The following is a 19,418-nucleotide window of genomic DNA, read 5'->3' as shown; positions in this document are numbered from 1 at the left end:
AATTGATGACAAAAAGTAATTCTGACTTTCAGATATGCACTTAAATACTAAGATATAAATTTAATAAAAAGATTACCTGGATTTCTTGTAGACAAATTTCATGAGCATCCAAAGAACACTGTAGTCTTGGTTCTAGTAGTTTCTTTAAATTGCCTATTGGCTCATTGATGTCTATGGCCTGGCTTAAACATTCACCGGTGTAGGTCTGTTCTACAATGCTAAATAATTTAATGGTTAAAAATTACATTTTTACCCTGAAAATTAAAGTAACAATACACTCAAACCAAAACTGAATATCAAAACACATTTCTGGTCTTTGAAACTCATGTCTGCATAGACACCATTCATAGTGGTAGTCTTTAAGACTAAGTCCGAAGTGATATAGTGCTTCTTAAATTAGGCTATGTAAAACAACACTGCAGCTCCCCATCTGGTGAGCATGCTCTCTCAGGCCATCTGCCACATCATGAGCAGCCCTACAGAGAAGGCCTTGCGGTCAGGAAGTGAACAGTCATGTCACCAATCTCATGAGTGATCCTGTAAACAGATATGCTAGCCCCAGTCAATTCTTCAGATGACTATAGCCAGACTGACAGCTTAACTGCAAACACATGAAATACCCTGAAGCCAGAACTAAGTTCTGAGGTAATTTGTTGAATAAAAGAGACATGTAGTCTCTACTGTTTCTTCTGTTAGAGAAAATAGCATAGTGAAACATGTTAAAATTCTCTATCAACAAATTAAGGCCTCTTGGGCAGTCATGACCTTTTCTGTCAGGAAAACGTTCCTGTGCCAGGGTATGGTGGCAAAGGATATGACCGAGGACAGCTAACGTGGGGTTTTCCTAAGAGCTAGAGCCAGACCTCTCCTCTGAGACGAGGAGGTGGTATGAGTGACCACAGCCAGCTGGCAGAAAATATGGAGAGTTGCTAAACAACTAGTATAAATCTCAATTATGCCAGATGAATAAGTTCGAGAGATCTGTGTAGAACATGGTTCTTATAGTTAAATACACAGTATTGTACATTGAAAATTTGTTGAGGGTAGATCTCATGTTAAGCGTTTTTACCACAATAAAACAATTTTATTTAAAACCTAAGGTCTAAAATCTTAGCTGTACTCTAAACACTCAACATCCTATTCACTCTTATTTGGTCCATTCTCACTGCAGTTATTCTAAACTTTTACTATAAAGAAGTTCTCTACTACTCTTTAGTCCTTTTTACTTTCAGTGTATTATCTCATCTCCTGCTTTACAGAATAAAGCAGGACCATTAGCCCTAACTCTAGCCTTCTTCTTAACTCCCAAATCTCTATTTTTACCCATATTCTCCCTTTGGATTCTGAAGTTACAACCACTGCCCTTCTTCCTTAATAGAGTAATATTCTATTACTATCCCAAGAACTAACACCCTTCACTGCTCTATATGCTTAGTACTGCGCACATAATTACTCATAAACCTGTATACCTTCTCAAACACAATGTGGCCTCTACAAGGGCAGGTTACTGTCTCATATATACTCCTGACAGTTCACAGTAGTTACGTTTAGATATTTGTTGCATTAGTTCAGATTGGGAATTAAACTCTATAGGAAATCAAAATAACCAGCACAAATGAAAGAAAAAATAATCAAACAGTGCCCTGAGGGATAAAAACCATCACAATCAATTGCTTGATTACTAGCTATGCATATTACTATCTTTTTAAAAAATATATATTTTTATTGATTTTGAAGAAGAAGGGAGAGATAGAAACATCGATGATGAGAATCATTGATCGGCTACCTCCTGCACGCCCCCTACTGGGATTGAGCCCACAACCCAGGCATGTGCCCTTGACCCAAAACAAAACCAGGACCCTTCAGTCCGTAGGCCAATGCTCTATCCACTGAGCCAAACCGGCTAGGGCATATTAGTATCTTTTAAAACTATCTTTCCCTCCCAGCTACAAGTTCTTTAAGTCAGAGGAAAAAGCAATACATTATCCCCCAAAATGCTAATGTCAGCTGGAAAAAAAAAGGCCCCAAAAGAACTCTGGCTTGATTCTTAATTTTAATGCATGTGGGTAATATATGAATTCAGATAATACCAACCTTTCTTCTGTGCATTCTGTTTTCTCTGTTCCATCAATTTCAATTTCTATCAGCTCCTCTGCTTCTCTTTTTGTCATGGTTGAAGTACTTCAAAAGCTCAGCCCTGTAAGAGTTAAATTTTAAGACATTTTAAAATTATCTGCACAAATAGAAATGCTGCACAAGAAGTAGAGACCCAATTCAAATAAAAGCAGAGAGTAAGTACAACAAGAGGAAGTAATCTTCACACATAAAAGAAAATCCACGATACTGATAAACTAGTTTTGGTTTACATGGTGTTTATTAGCCTGACATGAATTCTTCATCGTTCTGTTGGATTTATTGGGATTTGTTCAGCCCAATCTCAGTCAATAAATTAACTCAAGTTACTTCAAAATCAAATGAAAGGTATGTCAACTATATAATAGCAACAACAGTCTCAATAACAGTTTCAAACCTGCAGCTTAAAAATCAACATAGAGCCCTGACAGGTTTGGCTCAGTGGATAGAGCGTTGGCCTGCGGACTAAAGGGTCCCAGGTTCAATTCCGGTCAAGGGCATGTACCTTGGTTGCGGGCACATTCCCAGTAGGGGGTGTGCAGGATGCAGCCATTCGATATTTCTCTCTCATCGATGTTTCTAACTCTCTATCCCTCTCCCTTCCTCTCTGTAAAAAATCAATAAAATATATATTTTTTTAAAAAAAAATAAAAAAAAATCAACATAGAGATGAACCATTAGTGTTTACCTAAAAGCTGTACTGTATTAGCAGGATGAAGAATGTACTTTATTAGCATTGTACTGATAGAGTGATATAAAATTAAAGTTAATCCTAGCTATGATTTGTTACAAATTACATATCTTGTGCCAGTATAATATTCTAAAACAGCAAAATCAAGTAACAAAATAGTTACCAATATGTATACTGTATTATATTGAACTACTACATTACTGTAGGACTAGAAAAGTCTTCTTTTCCACTTCAGAAAGGGCTATACCTCTCCTCAGGCCTATAATTAGCTGGCACCCAAATCGAGAATGCCTGGTATAAAAACGGTCTTATTTTCCCCACATTATTAAGGTTGCTCCCACATCCTCTTATAGGAAGACCAGTAAGAGGCTGAGGTTCTCCAGCAGAATAAATACATATAATGAATGCACCTCTAGCAGACTGCCTAGGCCAGTGATGGCGAACCTTTTGAGCTCGGCATGTCAACATTTTGAAAAACCCTAACTTAACTCTGGTGCCGTGTCACATATAGAAATTTTTTGATATTTGCAACCATAGTAAAACAAAGACTTATATTTTTGATATTTATTTTATATATTTAAATGCCATTTAACAAAGAAAAATCAACCAAAAAAATGAGTTTGCGTGTCACCTCTGACACGCGTGTCATAGGTTTGCCATCACTGGCCTAGGCTCTAGCCAACTTTTGCTTTCTTTTGTTCTGACCCTAGCTTAGCAGAACTTCCCTTTCCCTAATAAAGTCTATTCCTTAACACACTATTTGTAAAATTATGTTATTTATCTTGCGCACTAGATCAAAACAGGTGGTGACCCGGTAGGACAACATAACCTCCACCTGGTTTGAAGGGATATTAGTATGTTTACAGATGTATACAAAATACTTTGAACAGTACTTCACTCTTAGTAGGCACTCTATTAAAAAAAATGTTTTAGAAACTATCATCCTATATAATAAATGCCTAATATGCTAAGTGTCCAGTCGACTGGTCGTTATGATATGCTAATGATATGCTAAGGCCGTTCAACCGCTCGCTGATGTGCACTGACCACCAGGGGGCAGACAGTCGACTGGTCGACTAGTTGCTATGACATGCACTGACCACCAGGGGGCAGACACTCCAACCAGCAGGTTAGCTTGCTGTTGGGGTCCAGCCGATTAGACCGAGTGAGACTGGCCGGACATGCCCTGGAGCCCTCCCGCAGTCCATCCCCAGCTGGCCAACCTCCCATGTCTCTCCCTGGCCCCAATCATGCACCAGTGGGGTCCCTTGGCCTGGCCTCCGCCCTCTTGCAATCTGGGACCCTTTGGGGGATGTCAGAGAGCTGGTTTCGGCCGATCCCGCAGACCAGGCCAAGGGACCACACCGGTGCACGAATTCATGCACTGGGCCTCTAGTCCCCCATATAAAATTGACTCCAGGTCCCCTAAAGCAGCGGTTCTCAACCTGTGGGTCGCGACCCCTTTGGCAGTCAAACGACTCTTTCACAGGGGTTGCCTAAGACCATCGGAAAACACATATATAATTACATATTATTTTTGTGTTAATCACTAGGCTTTAATTATGTTCAATTTGTAACAATGAAATTGGGGGTCACCACAACATGAGGAACTGTATTAAAGGGTCATGGCATTAGGAAGGTTGAGAACCACTGCCCTAAAGGCTTAAATGTGAAAGACACAACTATAAAGCTAATAGAAGAAAATAGTGGGGATTTTTTATGGTTTAAGAATAAAAAATAATTTGTTAACATTCCAAAAATTAAACCATAAGAAAAAAACTAATGTATTTGATTATATAAAAATTAAGATTTATGTTCAATAGACAGGATAACGACTAAGAAAAGATATTTTCGATATCCAAAGGTGACAAGGGAATAACTGGAATAGACAGCAAATTCCTGCAAATTGGTAACAATCCCCCAAAAGTCAGGACAAATTAGAAAAGCAGGTAAAGTATAGGAAAAGGGAAGTAAGAGAGAAAACCAAAATGGTTAAGGATATAAAGAAATGTTCAAACTCAAATCATTCAAAAATGCAACTTAAAACAAAAACTTTATACCTTGAGTGTGTGTGTGTGAAAAATGTAGTGTTGAATACTGAAAAGGATAAGCAGGGATGTGGAGCCATAAGAATCCTCTGCTTCTGTTGAAGTACAGACAGGTCCAGCTATTCTGGAGAAAAATCTAGATTCTAGCAGCACTTACTCAAAGCAAGTACGCTAATACCTGTGGCCCAGCACTTGCCCTTAGATAAGCATTCCAGAGATACTGATTGATAAGGACGTTCAGAGTAGCTTTGTTGGGGATAGCTGGAAGCTGGAGCCAATAAAAGTATCCATGGTGCCTTAGCCGGTTTGGCTCCGTGGATAAAGCTACGGACTGAAGGGTCCAGGGTTCGATTCCGGTCAAGGGCACATGCCTGGGTTGTGGGCTCCGTCCCCAGTGTGGGGCATGCGGGAGGCAGCCAATGGGTGATTCTCTCTCATCATTGATGTTTCTGTCTCTCTCTCTCCCTTCCTCGATGAAATCAATAAGCATATATTAAAAAAAACAAACCAGTATCCATGGTAAGAAAGTACTGAGATATAAGAAAATGTGAAAGAAGCAGACACCATGAAACTTCAGTAGCAGTTAAAAACAAGGAAATAATGTACACGCACAGAATCAGAGTGGGCCCTCTCCCTAGGGAGCCCCTGCCTTGCCTTGCCTTGCCTTTCCCCTCCCCCTCTTGGCCCTGGGCAGGTTACCATTAACTTCCTCATTCCCAAGCTCCTGGGGCCCTTCCTTCACTTCTGTAACTTGTTTCCTAAGCCCATTACTTCTGGGAATTACAGTTTCTATCTCTGTAATATACCCAATAAATGTTCTCTTACCAAAAAAAGAAAAAAAAATTATAAAAAGTGTTGTGTACGGAAAAAGTGAGAAATAGTAAGGTTGATAGCAGAACAGAACTTTTAAAAGATATTTTTGTTTTATTTTCAGGGCCTATAAAGAGGTCCACTCCTCTCTCCACAACCAATTTTATTTTTTAAAAGGTTAGGAAACAATTGAATTTTCCCAGAACTTTGGGAAAAATAAAAAAGTATATGAAAAAGTAACCAGAGGCCGAGAAATGGCCCTAAATTAGGGCTTATCAGCAGGGTTACCTGTGTTCCCCATAATATAAGCACTAAAACAGGGACTTGTTAAAAAGAAATTTATCCTGTGATCTTCCAAAAAAGTTAGAGATCAGTCCCTAGAAGGTGCCCCCCCCCCAAAAAAAAACCCATATACTCTAGAAAAAAATGCCCAGTCTCTAAATTGATCCTTTTCTCTTTCTCAGGTCTCTAAATTTAGCCTTGACAGTAAGAGATTGGGAAATGGTCCAAAATGCTGATGTCACTACTTGAGTGGGTCTTAGCTCTTTTTCTGGAACCAGGATTCTTTTACAAAACTTACAGTGGAGAAGAGAACATCACTTGGAGCCTTTCCACCAAAGGGCTGCCCTGGTTTCACCCAGATTAAATCTCACCTGGGGTTCAGAACCCTTCACAAAATGGAAATAAACTAAAAAGTCCAGAAAAGGCTAGTATTCTTTAAATACAGTTACATTTAATATTCTCCCTTGCAGCTACAGATAAACTTGAGAATTAGCCTGGCCGGTTTGGCTCAGTGGATAGAGCATCGGCCTGCGGACTGAAGGGTCCCGGCTCGATTCCATCAAGGGCACATGCCAGGTTGCAGGCTCGATCCCCAGTGTGGGGCGTTGCAGGAGGCAGCCGATCAAGGATTCTCTCTCATCACTGATGTTTCAATCTTTCTCTCCCTCTCCCTTCCTCTCTGAAATCAATTAAAATATATTAAAAAAGCAAAACTTGAGAATTAGTCTTCTTCACTGGAAAACATTATTAGTTTGGGACAACTTTTCCCAGTAAGGGCAATACTTATATGTAATATTTACCTATATTTAACATACAACATGTATTAAAAATACACAAAATGTGCATTTAACATATATAAATGTAATCTAAGAGTACCTACCTGATTAACTGAACATTTTCTCAAACTAAAAAATATTGTTAAATACCCGAATAAAAAGTTTTTGTTTTTAAAAATAAAGTCAACAGCCCGGCCAGTGTGGCTCGTTGTAGCCCATGCAACAGGAGGCCACAGGCTCCATCCCCGGCAGAGCCCCCGCCAGCGTTTCCGCTCGAGCTCCACGGTGGGACTGGAGGCAAGAGCTTGTCCAAGGGTGATGTTTCTCCCTCTCCCCGTCTCCCTTCCCTTCTCCAAAATCAATAAAAAATATATATTTTAGCCGAAACCGGCTTGGCTCAGTGGATAGAGCGTCGGCCTGCGGACTGAAGGGTCCCAGGTTCGATTCCGGTCAAGGGCATGTACCCGGGTTGCAGGCATATCCCCAGTAGGAGATGTGCAGGAGGCAGCTGATCGATGTTTCTCTCCCATTGATGTTTCTAACTCTCTATCTCTCTCCCTTCCTCTCTGTAAAAAATCAATAAAATATATTAAAATATATATATATGTTTTAAAAATAAAATTAAAAGTTAGGGAAAAAAGTAAAACGTGTATTTGTGTGTGTGTGTTTGCAGAGCGAGGGAAAGCTGACTAAGGCTTGCTGACTTCCCCCCACCAGGTGAAGGCGTTCACTGTGTAATTTCATTGTATAATTTTTCAAGTTTCCCGTAGATCTGAAATTTTCTAAACGAAACTGGAGAAAAATGAAAGAGGTTTAATTTCGTATTCAGCCGCCACATCCTCTTATAAACAGCCTCGATTTAGCATCCAGTTCGGTATCTACCCTCCTCCTTCAAGACCATCTGCCCTCCGGACACGCAGTCCTGTCCACCCTGCGGCCCAGGCGGACCGACCTCAGCCCGCCTCGTCCGAACACCAATCTGGCCGCAACGCCCGGACCACACCCCGAGGCAGGGGCCGATCCCGTACAGCGGTTCGGGAGGAGCGGATCCGTTGCTTCTGAAGTTTCGGACCACACGGCGCTGGCAGGACCAGCACTGCCCGGCTCCTCGCTCTGCGCGAGGGAGTTCCCCATCCCTGCTCCTCCCGCGGGCGGGCTGCCGGTGACGGACCCTCACCCCCGGCCATGCACGGCCTTCCCGCCGTCACCCCGTAAACCCGGGCCCCACTACAGGCGGGCGAGGCTCCCACACGGCACTCCCAAAGTTGGCAAACTACACGGACCCAGCGTCTCCCCGCGTCTCCCTGCCACTTCCTCCCAGAGGCCCCACGGACAACATGAGCGTGAACAAGGGGCTCGGATGCCACGACGGGACAGTTCGAGCAAGACAACGGGACTGGGAGGGAGAGCCCATCGCCGAGGCGGCCAGACTCGTTTCGCTTCTTCCTGTGAAACCCCGGGAGCCAGGATCCCGTTCCGATCGCGGAGATTGCGGACCGCCACGCCGGGCGGCGGACGAGCCGAGCGAGCGGCGGCGGAGCGCGAAGCCGGGGACCCGGACCGCCAGGGCCCGGGGCGCGCGGCTCCCCCGCCCGGCGCCGCGCGCCCCCCGCCCCTCCCTCCGCTCCCCGCACAGCTCCCCGCCCCTCCCCACCCGGCTCCCTCAAGTCTCCACGAACGGAAATGGGAGTCACAGCGCCGGGGACCAGCGGAAACAAAACACAGAGGCGGCCGCGGGGGGGCCGCTCTGGGGGAGCAGGCCCCGGAACGAAGCCGGCCCGCGGGGGCCCGTGCTCCCCTCCTCTCCCGCGGCCGCACTCACCCGCTCCGGAACCAACCGGGTCGCCCCCGCCCGCGCTCCACAGCCGGCGGAGAACAGCGGCGGCGCGCGCTCCACGTGCGGCGTCTCTCCCGGCAAAACCTGCAGCTCCCGCGACTCCAAGTGTGAGGCCCCTGGGCCCTTCCCGCGGAATCGGCGCTGAGAAACTCCAATCCCCCTCCCGCCTCCCAGGCACCCCCGGGCTCGGGACTACAAGTCCCAGCAGGTGGCGCGAAACGAACGCCCCGAGGCAACGGAGGCTCACGAGGCACAAAGGAGCACAACGCCCCCGCCCGCTTTGTGTTATTACACTGGCACTTTGTCGGGACGTTCATACACTTCAACAACCCAAGGAGCAGGACTGCTGGCTGATTCGGGGCGGGAAGGACTGAACTCAGGGACAGGCCGGACCAAGTGCGCATGCGTACATAGGAAGGTTTCCAGAAGGGAAAGAGGGAGCAGATCAAGTTAGGAGGAGGAAAGATGGCGGAAGAGCCGCTAGGGGACCCGGAAGCACTTACCCTCCACTTCCTCCCGTTTGCCTTCTGCCTCACCTAGAGCCGTCCGGTCGCAGACTGTCTCTGAGACGCTTCCTGTCCGGTGAGTGCCGACCGACTGAAACGGCAGCCCACAATGCACTGCGATAGCGTGTCGGCGGGAGGGGGCGGAGCCACGGCCGGAAGTAGGACGGTGGCGGCGGCGGCGGCGGCTCTGGCAGCTCGGGACTGAGTACAAGGTGACTGGGAGGGTAGCTGGCCTGGCTGGGCCTCTTGGGACTCCGATGCTGAGTTTTTCTCCGGGGACTGGGCTGCCTGTTGCCTTTGCCCTGCATGAGAGAGCAGCTTTAGGGGCCCGGGGACCTTCACGGCCGGCCCCGAGGTCATACAGACGCCAGAGCCTTTCGGCCTTGGAGTTTGCCAAGTGGGCTCCATGGATCGCCTGGATGATAATGCCCGCTCCGAGGCCAGGCCGGGGTGGTGCGGGCTGCAGGGCCGCGAGGGGTTCCCGGCTGGGGCAGCCCAAGGTCATGCTCGCGGGGCAGGTCTTCGGCCAGGCCTGCCCTAGCTGGGCTCGCGGGAGGTTGTTCTGAACTGTTTAGGGTGATACGCATGTTAAAGCTTTGCAGCCCTCCTAGAAGTATAAGTGGTGCTAAAACTGTGTTAGGCGGCCGTGTTTACACTCTTCCTGCACAGTCCGACACCTCAGCCACCGAGGACAGGACGCTGCCGGGATGGGGGCGGGGGAGGCGGGGGCTGGTGCTTGAACCCGGGGACAGGCCAGAGTGCGCGCGCGATCACCGCGAGGTTTCCCGGAAGCAAGAGGCGGTCCCGACGGGCGGATTGCGAGTTGACTTTGAGAATCAGCTTCGAGGGGCCCTGGCCGGGCAGCCCGGTTGGTCAGAGCGTCTTCCCCACACACCAGGGTTGAAGGTCAAGGCACATGCAGGAGTCACCCAATGCATGCGCAAATGGGTGGAACAACAAAGGCGATGTTTCTCCCTCTCCCGTTATCCCTCTGCAATCAACAGATAAAAAAGAAAAAGTATCGATCAGTAAAGGATATATATGCTTGAAGAGGCAGCGGAAGGACTGCCCTCCGGCTGGCTGGTCGGCATCCCTGTCAACAGGAGAGCCTTGCTCCTTCTGCACGTGCTGGTCCCTTTCCTGCTGCCCCCCCCCCCCCGCCCCCCAGTCTTTTCCTGACGGTGTCACAGCCTCCCGCGGCCCCTCCTGGCACTCCAGTAGAAAACATCACGGCTGATATTTTACACCTGCTTGTATAATAGCTTGTGCCTCCCGCGGGCCGGGGGACAGTCCACACTCACTGTGTGTTTAAACACAGATGAGATTATGTGTTCCATTTTTTTTGGACAAGATGAATTTGAGGGCCCTAAAGGACTTATGAAGGGACGTGAGCTGTTGAATGTACGGAGTTCAGGGAAAAACAAACTTAGACACATATGTAATATCTTAATCAATAAAAAATATATTTAAAAAAAAAAAAACAAACAAGCTTAGAGACGTGATTTCGGAATCATCAGTACTCAGGAATCGAAGAAAAAAAATGGATTTTAGCCCTGACCGGTTTGGCTCAGTGGATAGAGCGTCGGCCTGCGGACTGAAGGGTCCCAGGTTTGATTCCTGTCAAGGGCATGTACCTTGGTTGCAGGCACATCCCCAGGAGGTGGTGTGCAGGAGACAGCTGATCGATATTTCTCTCTCATCGATGTTTCTAACTATCCCTCTCCCTTCCTCTCTGTAAATAAATTAATAAAAAATATAATTAAAAAAATAGATTTTACTCATGTTGCAGTAGGAATAGCATGATTTTTGCAGTCAGAGCAAATTAACTGTGGGAATATGAGCAATTTAATAGCCTTCTTAGACATAGTTTTATTACCTGTAAAGCAGAGATAAGAACACCTTGTAATGTTTAACAGGAGTGCCCCACGGGTGCAAGGAGAAAATGTATATGGGACTACTTTTCGAAATATCTAGGGCTGAACAAACATTAGATAACCTTATTGCTGAGTGTTAAACATGAATAAGCTGCCAGAAAGGAATATATATGTAATTGCACAATTTTTATTTTTTTAATATATTTTATTGATTTTTTACAGAGAGAAAGGGAGAAGGATAGAGAGTTAGAAACATCGATGAGAGAGAAACATCGATCAGCTGCCTCCTGCACACCCCCTACTGAGGATGTGCCCGCAACCAAGATACATGCCCTTGACCGGAATCATACCTGGGACCTTTCAGTCCACAAACTGACGCTCTATCCACTGAGCCAAACCAGTTAGGGCGAATTGCACAATTTTTAAAATATGCTTGTGTCCAGTAAGAATCTACTGTGTAATCTTAGACCAGGTACTTGCCTCTAAACCTCGGTTTCTGTGTGTGTAAAATGGGATTCGAAATATGTAGCAGCTTAAGGTCATTTGTTTGCTTGAAGTCTTTTCCCAAGTATTTTTCGCTCATGGGATATAAGAATGGTATATGATGGATTCTTTAATTCCTTCATATAGTTTGCTTTCACCCTGGCAGGTGAAGGGTATTTTGTTGATTGTATAATTTCTTTTGGTAATTTTTATGTGCTCTTCCAGGGCTTCTCAACCTCGGCACTATTGACATTTTGGACCAGATAAGTCTTTGTTGTGGGAAGTCCATTATTCTTATGGGATGTTCGGCAGCATCCCTGGCCTTTACCCACTAGAAGCCAGTGACACTCACCCTTCTAGGGACAGCCAAAAATGTCTTTAGACATTGCCAACTATGTCCTAGAGTGTACCCCCCACTCCTATTCCAGAACTGTGCTACTCTACTGTCCTTTAGCTTAGTGCTTCTCTGACTCTCTGTGGTAAAAGGCTTTCTACCTCCCCCCAACGTTTGTGGATATTTTTGAAGAATACAATAAAAATGAATTACTAGGAAAATTATATGAAAGACAAAATGAAGACACACAAAATACAAACTAATATTTTATTAAGTTCAGCAGACATCCTTTCTATATAATAAAAGCCTAATATGCTAAGTGTCCGGTCGGTCGTTCAACCAATCAAAGCATAATATGCTAATGAGATGCTAAAGCCACTCACTATGATGTGCACTGACCACCAGGGGGCAGACAGTCGACTGGTCGACCAATTGCTATGACGTGCACTGACCACCAGGGGGCAGGCACTCTGTCCGGTAGATTACCTTGCTGCTGGGGTCCAGATGATTGTGACTGAGCAAGACAGATCGGACACGCCATTCAGCCCTCCTCTGGTCCTTCCCTGGCCCCAATCGTGCACCAGGCCAAGGGACCCCATGGGTGCACGGGCCTCTACTATGTTGATATGCCAAATTGCTTAAAAGTTTGTAAATGCTTATTTCCAGTTTGTTTTTTTTAAAATATATTTTACTGATTTTTTTACAGAGGAAGGGAGAGGGATAGAGAGTTAGAAACATCGATCAGCTGCTTCCTGCACACCCCAAACTGGGGATGTGCCTGCAACCAAGGTACATGCCCCTGACCGGAATCGAACCTGGGACCTTTCAGTCCGCAGGCCGATGCTCTGTCCACTGAGCCAAACCGGTTAGGGCAATTTCCAGTTTTTGTATTGCTATAGACCAGTGTCACAATCTGTATGCTACCACGGGTCTACAGACAATACTTTGAGCAGTAGTAATATAACTTAGTAGGGGTCCAGTGTCAGTATGGTGATGATTATTGTTATTAGTTAATTTGTGGGGGTGGAGGGATCATGTTAGCGTTAACACGTTAGGTTTTCACTTCATCTTTAAGGTTCAGAAATTGTACCAGGCTATATTGAGTTGTGACTCCTCTGTCATCATTCCAATAAGAGTTTGGTAAGCCCTTTACTAGACTCAGTCTTTTTTAATTTAAGGGAAGTTTTTTCTATGTATTTATGGTCTCCTTATCTATTACTTTTCTTCTGGAATTCCTGTTTGCATATATTTGTTGTAATTTGGTATTTTTTGCATTATGTCTTTTAAGACACCAAATGAGATCTCAACTGAGATCAATTTATCTCCTGAAATTTTTAGTTAGAAAGGCATGTTCTTTAGCTCGAAGGCAGCAGTTCTCAACCTGTGGGTCGCGACCCCTTTGGGGGGCGTCGAACGACCCTTTCTCAGGGGTTGCCTAAGACAGTGGTCAGCAAACTGCGGCTCACGAGCCACATGTGGCTCGTTGGCCCGTTGAGTGTGGCTCTTCCACAAAATACCACGTGCGGGCGTGCACGTGCAGTGCGATTGAAACTTCGTGGCCCATGCGCAGAAGTCGGTTTTCGTCCTGGGTGAGTCTATTTTGAAGAAGTGGCATTAGAAGAAGTGGGGGTGTCAGGTCTGTTGGGCAACGGGAGACGCGGCACAGGGGAAGTACATTGTTTTGAGGTACAGTGGGGCCTTGACTTACGAGTTTAATTCGTTCCGGGACCGAGCTTGTTAAGGAGCTCGTTAACTCAAATTACTCTGTCAACTCAAAGCAAAAAATCAGTCAAGAGACAGCTGGTATCTCAAAAAACTCATTAGTTGGGACACTCATAAGTCAAGGCCCCACTGTATGTTCGCTGAGGTCAACCCCTTCCAACTCTCCCATCCACACTCGTCCATCTGAAACAAGTACACAAGATGAGTGTGGATGGGAGAGTTGGAAGGGGTCGACCTCAGCGAACGTACCTCAATCAGATTGAGGACGATTTTAGCAAAGGCCAGCTTAGGAGTACCCTAATTAAGTTAATAACGATGTACCTACCGATATAGTTTAAAAAATTTGGCTCTCAAGAGAAATTTCAATTGTTGAACTGTTGATATTTGGCTCTGTTGACTAATGAGTTTACCGACCACTGGCCTAAGACCATCGGAAAACACATAGATAATTACATATTGTTTTTGTGATTAATCACTATGCTTTAATTATGTTCAATTTGTAACAATGAAAATACATCCTGCATATCAGATATTTACATTACGATTCATAACAGTAGCAAAATTACAGTTATGAAGTAGCAACGAAAATAATTTTATGGTTGGGGGTCACCACAGCATGAGGAACTGTATTAAAGGGTCGTGGCATTAGGAAGGTTGAGAACCACTGCTCTAAGGATTTGGAAACCCTATTGTTAAAAATCAGAATTTCATCTCCTTTACATATTCTAAGTCACTGATTAGGTTGTACCACATGATTTCCCCTCTTTTGTTGGTGCATTTCCTTGGCCTGGTTGCTATTTCCCCTTGCTGGTTGTGTTGGACTTAGGTTTGTAGTTGTAACAGGACTTAGATTTGCAGTTGTAACAGGCAGGCTCCCTCTGTGCATCTTCCAAGTAGAAACTTCCAGGCTATCAGAATCCTCGCACATTCTTTTGGACGTCAGGATTGTTCTTTTCCTCTGGGGGTGGGTAGCTTTCCAACATCCTAGTTTGACGATTTTCCCTGATCCAAGACTAAGTTCATGGAGAGGAAACACCCATCCCATATTCTGTGCTTTCTTTCTGCATGTAACCCTAGTGGGGCCACACAGAGGCCTGAGTTCCTGACTGCTCCTGGGACCCAGGTCTTTGGGTTAAGAAGTAAAAACTTGCAGTGGGCAGTGGAGAGGGGAATGGAGTTGGGATCGGGTGACTGTTCTCAGCATTCACTGAGTTCTGGTATGCTTTAAGTCCTGTACAATTAAGAGAATTAGAGGCATTTTACAATTATATGTATATTAACATATATTAACCTTGTGTTGCCTTTTTTCCCCCCCAGTAACAGTCACCATGATTCTTCAGAGGCTCTTCAGGTTCTCTTCTGTCATCCGGTCTGCAGTCTCAGTCCATTTGAGGAGGAATATTGGAGTTACAGCAGTGGCATTTAATAAGGAACTTGATCCTTTACAGAAACTCTTCGTGGACAAGATTAGAGAATACAAAACTAAGCGACAGTAAGTGGGTGGATAATCGACCATGTGTAAATATAAGTATTTAAAGTATGTAAGTTTTGAGGTGGTAATAAAATTACTTGGTGTTTGAAAGTGTCTAAGACCTTTACTGAGCTGATCCCTTGCATAGAGGTTCATTATCTCTTGATTATTTTAAGTCCTGAATTTTATCTTTTTTTATATGTGTTTCCAGGAAGAGTTCCATTAAATCTTTTGTTATTTTGGACATATCCTTATAGCTAAAGGATATATCATCATTCTACCTTAAAAAAAAAGTGAAGCCCTAACCGGTTTTAGATAGAGCGTCAGCCTGCGGACTGAAGGGCTCCAGGTTCGATTCCGGTCAAGGGCATGTACCTTGGTTGCGGGCACATCCCCAGTAGAGGGTGTGCAGGAGGCAGCTGATCCATGTTTCTCTCCCATCGAATTTTCTAACTCTCTATCCCTCTCCCTCCCTCCCTGTAAAAAAATCAATAAAATATATATTTTTTTAAAAAGTGAAGACTTTACTCACATAATTTTGTTTATAGCTTGAAAGAGTTCTCAAAACCATAGAACGCCATTAATAGACATACCCAGGGTCTGCCTCAGGTTACAAACAATTGGTGTGAAGATTGGACAGATAAATGGAGGTGGGAAGAGGATATCTTTTAGGAGGAAAGAATAGTGTGAGCTAAGGCATGAAAACTGGAAAGCACATTTGGGAAGTTGTATAATACTATTTTCCAAGACTATAGAATACATAAAGAATGTAGAGAGCAGTAAAGGATAGAATTGGGTTAGAATGAGGAATTATGGAAGGCCTTGATTATAGACTGGACAATTAAGATATATGAAAGCATATATGAGAAATATTTTTGAGTAGGATGGTGAGGTGGAACAATATTGCTGTGTATTAGGATGACAGTTTTGATCACAGTGTACTAGGAAATTTGGTATGAAAAAAGAGGAGGTAGATGATTTATGAAGAGGGAGCTTTTTCAGCTTAACCAGATATGGTAACTCAGATGTGAATGCATTCAAGTTTTAACAGCTAGCACCTATCAGTAACTAGTACATTGATGAGGCTGACTGGATCTTTTCAAAGCAGTTTCTAAAGCTTGTGGATCCCAGAGCTGGAAGACAGACATAAAGAATCTGGTTGAAAGTTCTTTCAAGAACTGCATTTTGGCCCAGTCAGTGTGGCTCAGTGGTTGAACATTGACCTATGAACCAGGAAGTCTCTGTTGGATTTCTAGTCAGGGCACATGCTGGGGTTGCAGGCTCGATCCCATTGTGAAGCATGCAGGAGGCAGCCAACCAATGATTCTCATCACTGATGTTTCTATCTCTCCCTCTTCCTTCTCTGAAATCAATAAAAATATAGTTAAAAATAAAAAAAGAACTGCATGTGTATGTACTTCAGTAGCTGTTATTCACATGTGACTATTCAAATTCTAGTTAATTACAATTAAGTTTAAGTAAAAATTCAGTTTCTCAGTCACTTTAACCACATTTCTAGTGCTCAATAGGCTGATGTGGCTAGTGGCTGCCATATTAGCACAGATGTAGAGAGCATGTCTGTCATCACAGAAAATTTTATTACACATGCTGATCTAGAAAAAAATTGGGTCCATAACAAGAAATATCATTAATAAGTTCTTAAATTAGAGCTGTCTCTATAGTTTGTGAAAATTCTGTAACATAAATATTACCCTGTGCCTATATCATAGATATGTGTGAAAATATTATTACCCTAGATGGAATTTTCACTTGTAAATATTTTGTTTATTGTGCATTGATAGACAGGCGGTAACATTATGACAAGCCAAAGAATGCCTGTGCAAAGGATTAAGTAAATCTAATTGGTCTGGTTGTTATATTTATTTCCCAAAGCAACTCTGGTATGTCATTTTATTGCTTTGCAAATAAAATACAAACTCCCAGGCTTAACATTTCAGGCTTCCCACGATCTGGATCCTGCTGGCTTTTTCATCTAAACTGCTTAATATTCCCTCAAAGCCAATGCTTTACCTCCTCCATCTCTCTGCTTTTTCGGTCTTAGGTCTCAAATTCTGACCCAATTTTTTTTTTTTAATCTAATGCAAATGCATGATTTGTCACAAATGCCAATTTTTTTTTTTAATCCTCACACAAGGATATATTTTTATTTGAGAGAGAGAGAAATGTGGGAGAGAAACTGATCAGTTGCCTCCTGTAAGTGCCCCAACTGGGGATGGAGCCCTCAACCTAGGTATGTGCCTAGGTTGGAATCAAACCAGGTGCTCTGGACGATGCCCCAACCAACTGAACCACTCAGCCAGGGCACACAAATGCCATTTTTTTTAATGAAGTTTTTTCTGATTAGCTCAGCAAAAGTGCCCTCTCAACTGAGTAGCTTTTTGTTAAACCATGTCTTTGAAGCGTATCATATGATTCCCTTATGGCATAAATGTTTTTAAACATTTTTTTCTTCTAAATGGCAAAGCCGCTGAGAATAGGGAATAATTTTGGTTTTGTAACCAGCACCTAAACTAGTTTTTACTTGCTCATTTACACACAGGTCATCTGGAGGACCTGTGGATGCTGGCCCAGAGTATCAGCAAGACATGGAGAAGGAGCTTTTTAAGCTTAAGCAGATGTATGGTAAAGCAGACATGAATACGTTCCCAGACTTCAAATTTGAAGGTAAATCTCTAATCAGATTCATCCTTGTGGGAGACCACTTTAAAAGGAAAAATATGTATACCTATTTATATTTAGTTCTTTAGAGGATAAATGTCAATTACATGTAGATTTATTAGGGCAGTGATGTGTGCATGGGAAACTCTGGGATAAACATTTGCCATTGGTATCGGTCACAGGTGGGGAACCGTTTTTCTGCCAAAGGCCACTTGGATATTTATAACATCATTCTCGGGCCATACAAAATTATCAGCTTACAAATTAGCCTTCTATATTTGGTCAAACACTTATTTAACTCACCCCTAATGCCTTGGCAGGCCAGACCAAATGATTTCAAGGGCCTTATACAGCCTGTAGGCTGGACGTTCGCCACCCCTCGTATAGAAGATCACAACATAGAGTTTAAAATAATGGGGATCTATATAAGGATCAACATAATTTGATGAACAAGAATAGATCCAGAGACAAGTGGTAGGGGAGGGGGGTTAGAGAGCAACCAAAGGACTTGTATGCATGCCTATTAGCATAACCAGTGGACACAGACACTGGGGCGGTGGGGGCCTGCCCGGGGTGGAAATGGGGGGGGGGGGGCAGGGAGTGTCAATTGGGGAAAAAGGAGACATACGTAAAACTTTAGACAATAAAATATATACATATATGTGTGTATATATATGGAAATAAAAAAAATAATGGGGATCTGAAATCAAACTCCCGGATCTTGAATCCTCTGACAATATCACTTATGAACTGTATAGTCTTAGATAGTTAACTGATACCTGTTTCTTATCTGACATTTGGAGAGAATTATACCTTCCTCATGTGGTGGTTTTAGTTAAATGATATATGTAGAGTCAGTTAATAGCCTGGCTCATGGTAGTGCTGAATAAATCTTCAGCAATTGTTATATTTCCATGTAGATGTTTAGAAACAGTAGATATTTACTAAAAAAACAAATCAGAAGATTGACGAGTTAAATATTGAAGCCTTCTCAATAAGGCATTTTATTGCACTAGGCTAAGCTTTAACCTTTTTTTCCTCCCCTTAGATCCCAAATTTGAAGTCGTGGAAAAACCCCAGTCCTGAAGAAATGTAAAATGTATCTGGTCGTGTGTCTTAGATCAGTTGTATTACTGGTCAGAAGTATCAGAAGAAACATACATTTCAACAACTGTCAAATGTTCTTTCATTCTGATTCCAAATAAATTATTTGGTGATTTTGCGTGTATGCTTGAGTGTATTGAATTCTGTGTTTTAGCATTACTTTTCAGTCGTCCCGTCTGGTGATAAGGAAGCATGTGGAGAACTGGATAAATTGGGTACAGCTTGCCTGTAACCTGCCGGACTCTTCTCATGTGCTGGGCATCCTTTTCATTCTGGAGACCTACAGCCCGAGGGGAGCCGCCGGCCTCAGGAATGTTTGCTGCAGAGGGATGCTCCACCACGACTTGAAGCAACAGTTTCTAAATCCTTTATCATGGCTCTTTCAAGAAACTCGGTATAATTTTGATTATGTGCGGGAATATCCATTGTGTTTTAACTTCTATCTTCTCAAATATTAAATGCTTTTATCCCAGTAACCCAGGTCCCTCCTCTTCCCTTACAGCTTATGGTCACAGTCTATTACAGATAGAGGAGGGAGAGCTGGGGGCCAGTGGAGAGGGTTCTACAAAGGACATTCCCTTTAAAGATCAGGCTGTATGGTGGTGTTTTGCCCAAGTGATGGAGGATCCAGCAGATGTGTGCTGGATAAGTGACCTAGCAGGCACGTC

At 43.8% G+C, this 19,418-nt stretch overlaps 2 protein-coding genes across 6 annotated transcripts in view; one reads left to right on the top strand and one right to left on the bottom strand.

The window, feature by feature from the left end:
- Positions 1-9,199, bottom strand: part of GABPA (GA binding protein transcription factor subunit alpha) — a 32,094-nt gene extending 22,895 nt beyond the window's left edge. For 3 of the 4 annotated variants that reach the window (XM_036348029.1, XM_036348031.1, XM_036348032.1), the window contains exons 1-3: positions 9,081-9,199; positions 2,095-2,197; positions 77-218 (exon numbers count right to left, since the gene is read on the bottom strand). In XM_036348029.1, the coding sequence (XP_036203922.1) occupies positions 77-218; positions 2,095-2,171 (219 nt within the window). In that variant the 5' untranslated portion in view covers positions 2,172-2,197; positions 9,081-9,199. Of the gene's footprint in view, positions 1-76; positions 219-2,094; positions 2,198-8,562; positions 8,701-9,080 lie in introns of those variants that run through there. The other variant, XM_036348030.1, reaches the window with a different exon arrangement.
- On the top strand, positions 9,024-18,874 carry ATP5PF (ATP synthase peripheral stalk subunit F6). Of its 2 annotated transcripts, none has more exons than XM_036348035.1 (4): positions 9,024-9,159; positions 14,814-14,988; positions 17,528-17,652; positions 18,695-18,874. In XM_036348035.1, exons 2-4 carry the CDS (start codon positions 14,825-14,827, stop codon positions 18,730-18,732), a joined length of 327 nt encoding a protein of 108 aa, XP_036203928.1. In that variant the 5' UTR covers positions 9,024-9,159; positions 14,814-14,824; the 3' UTR covers positions 18,733-18,874. The 2 variants fall into 2 exon arrangements, with proteins under 2 accessions (XP_036203928.1, XP_036203927.1); XM_036348034.1 differs by having other exon boundaries at positions 9,156-9,295.
- Positions 18,875-19,418: the final 544 nt, after the last annotated feature.

Source organism: Myotis myotis, unplaced genomic scaffold, assembly GCF_014108235.1.
Source record: "Myotis myotis isolate mMyoMyo1 unplaced genomic scaffold, mMyoMyo1.p scaffold_m19_p_2, whole genome shotgun sequence".
NCBI classification, from domain to species: Eukaryota; Metazoa; Chordata; class Mammalia; order Chiroptera; family Vespertilionidae; genus Myotis; species Myotis myotis.
Note: the sequence above shows the minus strand (reverse complement) of the source record. Positions and strands in the feature narration are given on the sequence as shown.

Bases quoted from the DNA above. Each gene is read 5' to 3' on its own strand.
- ATP5PF (XM_036348035.1), top strand. From the start codon at position 14,825: ATGATTCTTCAGAGGCTCTTCAGGTTCTCTTCTGTCATCCGGTCTGCA. The intron at 14,989-17,527 runs GTAAGTGGGTGG...ATTTACACACAG, and splicing joins GAATACAAAACTAAGCGACA to GTCATCTGGAGGACCTGTGG. The intron at 17,653-18,694 runs GTAAATCTCTAA...TCCTCCCCTTAG, and splicing joins CCCAGACTTCAAATTTGAAG to ATCCCAAATTTGAAGTCGTG.